General features: G+C 35.8%; 1 protein-coding gene across 1 annotated transcript; it reads right to left on the reverse strand.

Moving 5' to 3' along the window:
- Positions 1–1,512: 1,512 nt before the first annotated feature.
- LOC122422395 (olfactory receptor 688-like) lies at positions 1,513–2,756 on the reverse strand. Its single transcript, XM_043438886.1, has one exon. It carries the CDS (start codon positions 2,476–2,478, stop codon positions 1,513–1,515), a length of 966 nt encoding a protein of 321 aa, XP_043294821.1. The 5' UTR covers positions 2,479–2,756.
- Between the last annotated feature and the right edge of the window lie 4,076 nt (positions 2,757–6,832).

Raw genomic sequence — 6,832 nt, forward strand, 5'->3', positions numbered from 1 at the left:
TGCTTAAGAAATTTGTCTATTCTCCCTTACATATTTATTTATTGGGTCATTTGTTTATATCAGAATGGGGTCATGGATATTTATTTTGTACTTTAGTTATAATCCAATACTAGAACTTCTGACCTGTAAAGAGCTTTTTATCATCACTCCTATCCTTACAACAACAACAACAAAAAGCTGAAAAAAAGGAAATTCAGTGATTTTTCTTGGACTCATCAGAGAATTGACATTGCAGGGTAACTTCTACCCCCAAATCTGGGGGGACAGGTAAAGACAGAGAATACAGAGAATCTGGCTAATAGAAGCAGAAGCTACTGGAGCCATAAGCCGGTAGGAAGACTTCAAAGGTAATTTAAACAAATCCTGGAGGATGTGTGTGGACTAGTTTGAAAATGAGAAACACTTGGAGCTGTAGTCTTAGGGAGGCTCCACACTTTAAATCCAGCAATTCTAGCAGATTCTTATAGTAAAGATCCAAGAATGGGTTGTGAAATAAGCCCAGAGCATGCTCCATGTTAGATGCCTCCTCTCCAGGGGAAAAGACTTTATTAGAGACATATCTTACCTGGAGTGGGGGGTATTTCTCTGATTCCAGGTTGTTAGTTCTGTGATTTCAGTTCTCTGATGGGTCCAGAAAAACAGTTGATTTTTAGTTTGTTCAGGTTCATCTTGATATAAGGATGGGAGTGGCAACTTCTAAGTTCTTTTTATATGTTGGAACAGAAAAGAAATCTGAGTTTTCTTTGACACTCAGATCTTAGCCACATAGTTTTTACTAATTTGTTAGTTTTCCATTCTCTTTATACCCTTACTCTACCTGGGAGGCTTTATCTGAATTATCCTTATCAGCCTGTTGGTAGAATTGGAAATCCAATCTCTTGGATGGTAAGATTAGAAGAAATTCCAGTACTTTTGGGATTTATTTTTCCCTCCCCCAGAGGTTAAAGGATCTCAGGGACTTAGTCCAAGCATATGGAAAGAGAAACAGGCAGTTTGCCCCATGCATTAGTACACTGCTTTTTATCAGCTGCAATACTTCTGCCCTGGGTGTATGGGAACACCGTTAAAAAAACAGGTGAAAGCAGATGGTTCGTAGATAAGCCTTGTCCATAGATACAATAAAGCCTTTCTATTTAACTCACTCTGTCAAAGAAGATGATTCAATTCCTTGAATATTCATGGCCTAAGTTTTGCTTGGGTTCCAGCCTCACTCTAAAATTTCCTTCCTATTTGACCTTAGGAAAGTTTCTCAACTTTCTTGCCTCATCTGCAAAATGTGTAAATAACAATGGGTCTTGCTTCACAGGGTTGTTCTGGGAATTAAATGAGTTAATATTTGTGAAATGTCTAGAACAGTGCCTTGCACATAGTATGTACTATGGAAAATAGGTGAATTAATTTGAATTGATGATCCTAGTAATTGCGACATTAAAATTTTGTCCCAGAATGACTGGGCTCCAAAGCCTGTGAGCTTTCAATACCGATGATAACTTTCTGCTATTTAAAGCTGGCTCACTTCCTAGACATATTCTCACCCAGACCAAACAACCTTTGGAAGCTCACTCTCAACTCCTGGGTCCTAAGGGCATACACCATAGGGTTAAGGGCTGGGGGGATGACACTATGCAGCACATTGAGAAGAACAGGGATGATGGGAAACCTTCTTCCTGCCAGATGGGTGACAGATACTACAATAATAGCGGTGTAGAAAAAGAGAATGAGGGTGAGATGAGAGCTGCAGGTACTCAGGGCCTTAGATGTTGCTTCAGCAGAGTTCAACCTCAGCACTGAGCGAATAATCAACATGTAGGAAGCAAAGACCAGACCCATGTCACTCCCAACCATAAACCAAGCCAAGGCCAAATGGTAAAATCTATTAATAGTGATGTCATCACAGGCCAGACTGGTGACCCCCAAGTTAGAGCATAGGCAGTGGTCAATCTCATTCCTGGAGCAGTAGTGTCTCTGGGCAGCAAGTACAGGCACTGGGATGACCAGTAGGCCATTTCTGAGCATCATAGACAGTGTGACTTTGATCACAAAAGTCTCAGTGACTATGGAAGGGTACTGAAGGGGATAGCAAATGGCTACATACCTATCCACAGCCATGCAGAGGAAGATGCCTGACTCCATGCTCATGAAAGAGTTGATGGCATACATCTGAGCAAAGCACTCAGAGAGACCGATGGTCTTGGCATTAAACCAGAAAATGGCCAGGATTTTGGGCATGATGGTAGTAGCCAGGCCAATGTCCACTACAGCCAAGATACCAAGGAAGTAATACATGGGCTGGTGTAAGGTAGACTCATGATGGATGGTGATCAGGATGAGGAGATTGGCACCAAGAGCTAAGAGGTAGAGTAGAGCCAGGGGCAGGGAGAGCCAGTGTTGCCAGCTGTGAATGCCTGGAAACCCCATTAGAACAAATTCAGACACTTGAAACCTTGAGCCATTGGTTATAGTTAGGGTAGTATCCATGTCATGGAATGTCTTCTTCTCAACATTTATCTGTGAATTAAGGGAAAACAAGAACAGGCTGCAGTTAGCCCAGTTGAGGGTTAAAATTTGTGTAGAAGGATATAAGATTCACCAACGACTCAGTTCTTTTTAGCATAACATGTCCTCAACTTGCTTGAGGCCCTTGGGAAAAGTTCAGATAAGAACAATGGAAGAGCCAAAACAGATTCTAAGATAAAGCTTTTAGCAGAATAAAAGTGAAGATTTATGGCTTTGTTGTCTTGAAATTTTGAGTAGTTATTTTTAATATGTGGGGGTTATGAACACAAAGCAGAACACATATGCATATGTAAAGAATCCAGACTTTCAGGAGGTAAAGTTTAAGGGCAGAAGTGTTTTCCCTATTCTTGGAGATCTTAAGAAAGAGAATAAGCTACAATGAGAACCTTGCTTTTCTCTAAACAGCACCTGAAGCTGACAAATTGTTTCTGACAAAACCCATCTCATTTAATCTTCATCAAACAGCTGTTGCTATTCACACATGCATAGAGGAAACAGCACTTAAATAAGTCTAGATAAGAATCATATATTGAAAACGCTAATAAGTGATAAAGCTTCAGCAAAATTTTAACCTTTTGCATTTAATTTTAGCGTCCTTTTCATCAAATCATATCCAAAAGTTCAATACCCTTTAGGAATACCATTTGTTCCTGTTTTGGTTATGAAAGTAATGTTAAAGATATACTTAAAGCAATATTTTTATTTTAAAAAAATTTATTAATTTAAAATTTTATTTTTAATACAATTTAAAAAGGTTACTTTCCACTTACAGTTATTACAAAATATTGACTGTATTCTGCATGTTGTACAATACACTCTTGAGCCTATCTTACACACAGTGGTTTGTACCTCTCACTTCCCAAAATCCCTACATTGGCCCCCTACTCCACCACTGGTAACCAGTAGTCTGTTTTCTATATCTGTGAGTCTGTTAAAGGAATATTTTAAATCATCAACTTTATTAATAAAATGTATAAAGAGAGAAAATTACCAAAAAACTTCCATCTACTTCCAGATTTTTGTGTGGTATTGGTTAGAAGTATGGAAGTCATTTACTGCACACATTTAGACTTTTTTGTTTAAGTAACTTCATGTCTTATTATTGGTCCTGTAATACTTGATCTTCCTTGTTCTGACATTCTTGATTTTGTTCATTCTTGAATTGTTGTATAATATACTCAAGTGTTTGCACCAAAAACTGTACATGGGCATTAAGCTTTGGAATCCATTAATATCTTAGATTCTTTTTGCTACCTTTATCTGTGAATACTACCTTAGCTTGTCAAATATTTAGGTGTCAATATTTCCTTTCCACATCTCTGTCTTTGCTTCATTTGATGGCATTAACTGTAAGATCATGGCTCTATCCTTCACCATCTATGTGAAGAATGAGTGACCATGCCATTTATAGATTATAATAAATGTATATTTCCCATGAAACTGATGAAGAAAAATAATATAGTTTCACTTTTAGAAAACAAAAAAGCTAAAAAATAACTTGAAATACAAGTAACTATAAATCGTAATCTCAACAAAGATAATGATGTTTAACATTAAACATTTAATTTTCATCATTTTTCTTTGCAATCTTTGTATACAGAGGAAATTTCACATAAGTAGAGTCCTTTATTCTGTGCTTTTTCTTAATATAGTACATATACATTTCCTAACTAATTGGAGAACACTTTAAAAGAATTTTAAGTCTTAAAAAAATTATAAATTTTATAAATTATCAATGGCCACTAAAATTTTCATATTTTTTTAATGACATTTCCCCTAGCTTTTGTTTGGCTTTACATGTATATGTACGTATTTTACTTTGATACTTATATTATTTTCTTTTTTTTTCCTATGTGTTTTCAGCTTAATTAGAACTCTTTCACCAAAAATTTATGGAAGGTATCTATCAGAAACTGTAAATTTCCCAAATTCATATGAGAAAATTTTGCCTGTATTTGCATTATTCTGGGGGAAGGGTCCATGTAGCTTTCATAAAATTCTCAAAGCATTCCATTTTACAAACAGGAAACAATTACAAGAAATTATTTTTACTCAAAATTTTGACAAATTCACCTCTTATGACTCTCCATCTTTTAATGGTTGACCTTCTGGTTCTGTGTCTTAACTTATGTACATGGAGTTAATTTTACTGTTAATGAGAAGTATTTAAATAAGTCAGTTTCTAATAATTATTAGAAATGTCTTCTACATTTCTCTTCAAGTGAATATTATGCCTTGTGTGTCACATAATAAGCTTTCATATGCATAAATTTTACCTGGGCAATCAACTATTTTTATTTTTTATAGTTAATTTTGTGCCAATATAAAACTGAATGAAAAGTTTTAGTTTTATAATATATTTGATATACAATAGAACTATATTTTCTTATTAATTGTTCTCTTTAAATTCAAAATCTTTTTCAGGTGTTTATTTTCCAGATTAACCTTAGAATTCCCATGTTGAGTTCTAAGATAGTAGTTTTAGTTGGAATTATGTTAAATTTGTAGATTAATTTTGACAAAAAGTTCATGTCCTTATGCTATCAAGTTTTCTCATTCATAAGTATGATTTTTCTCTGCATTTGTTAAATCTTAATGTATATGTGCCCACACTCTCAATCTTCCCAAGATGAGGATAGTATCATAACAGTGTGTATGGGACAGTAACACCCATGCTGAACCCACTGATGTACACTCTGAGAAACAACGATGTGAAAGATAAGCTAATTAAGGTGGTCAAAGGAAGGACAATGGCCTGATGGCCTTAGATATCTTGTCTGGAATCCTTGTCAACGAGTCACTGGTCCTCTACTCTTTCACAGTTGTCCACAAAGAAGAGCTGAATAAAAATGAACCTATCTCAAACCCAATCAAAAAGTTTTTTTTTTTCTTTTTTGGTTCTTCTGCATTGTTCTTATTATGACAAATAGCATTTTGGGATGTTTTAAATGAATATGACTTTTTTGTATTATGTATTCTAATGTTTATTTATGACCGATGGAAATTCATTGAATTTATTTTTCTCAGTGTAATTATATTTTTCTCTTTAATTTCCTTTTTCATTCATCCATTGTGCTAAACTTGTGCCATTTTTAAAACATTTTATGAGTGTCTGTATTACATCCACCAAATAATGCTTGCAGATAAAGTGTATTTTGGATTTATTATATGTTGAAGTTATATTTGTTTTATTTTTGTCTTGTGTATTAACCATTTTTCTGAACTGTTGTAAATTCTTAACACTGATATTCTCTTTCTGATGTTCTAGGTAAAGCAAAAATTTCTTGCATACATTGTTATTTTCTCTTTTTATGGATATTAATTTATCTTAATTTTTGCTTCATATCTCAAAGAAATGGTTGAAAAGTGATTATTAATGTAAAATAAGTATGATGGCAAACTATTTCAGTTTTTTTGTCAGATTTTAATAGGAATTTATACTGTTCATGGGGTTCTCAAGGCAAGAATACTGAAATGGTTTGCCATTTCCTTCTCCAGTGGACCACATTCTGTCAGACCTCTCCACCATGACCCGTCCATCTTGGGTGGCCCCACACGGCATGTCTTAGTTTCATTGAGTTAGACAAGACTGTGGTCCGTGTGATCAGATTGGCTAGTTTTCTGTGATTATGGTTTCAGTTTGTCTGCCCTCTAATGCCCTCTTGCAACACCTACCCTCTTACTTGGGTTTCTCTTACCTTGGACGAGGGGTATCACCTCACGGCTGTCACTCCTGACCTCAGATATGCAGATGACATTACCCTTATGGCAGAAAGTGAAGAGGGACTAAAGAGCCTTTTGATGAAAGTGAAAGAGGAGAGTAAAAATGTTGGCTTAAAGCTCAACATTCAGAAAACTAAGATCATGGCATCTGGTCCCATCACTTCATGGGAAATAGATGGGGAAACTGGAAACAGTGGCTGACTTTATTTTTTTGGGCTCCAAAATCACTGCAGATGGTGATTGCAGTCATGAAATTAAAAGACGCTTACTCCTTGGAAGGAAAGTTATGATCAACCTAGATAGCATATTAAAAAGCAGAGATATTACTTTGCCAACAAAGGTCCGTCTAGTCAAGGCTATGGTTTTTCCAGTAGGCATGTATGGATGTGAGAGTTGGACTATAAAGAAGGCTGAGCACAGAAGAATTGATGCTTTTGAACTATGGTGTTGGAGAAGACTCTTGAGAGTCCTTTGAATTGCAAGCAGATCAAACCAGTCCATCCTAAAGGAGATCAATCCTGGGTGTTCATTGGAAGGTCTGATGCTGAAGCTGAAATTCCAATACTTTGGCCACCTCCTGCAAAATTGACTT

The sequence above is a fragment of the Cervus canadensis genome, chromosome 19, assembly GCF_019320065.1.
Source record: "Cervus canadensis isolate Bull #8, Minnesota chromosome 19, ASM1932006v1, whole genome shotgun sequence".
Classification (NCBI taxonomy): domain Eukaryota; kingdom Metazoa; phylum Chordata; class Mammalia; order Artiodactyla; family Cervidae; genus Cervus; species Cervus canadensis.

Bases quoted from the DNA above. Each gene is read 5' to 3' on its own strand.
- LOC122422395 (XM_043438886.1), bottom strand. From the start codon at position 2,478: ATGGATACTACCCTAACTATAACCAATGGCTCAAGGTTTCAAGTGTCT.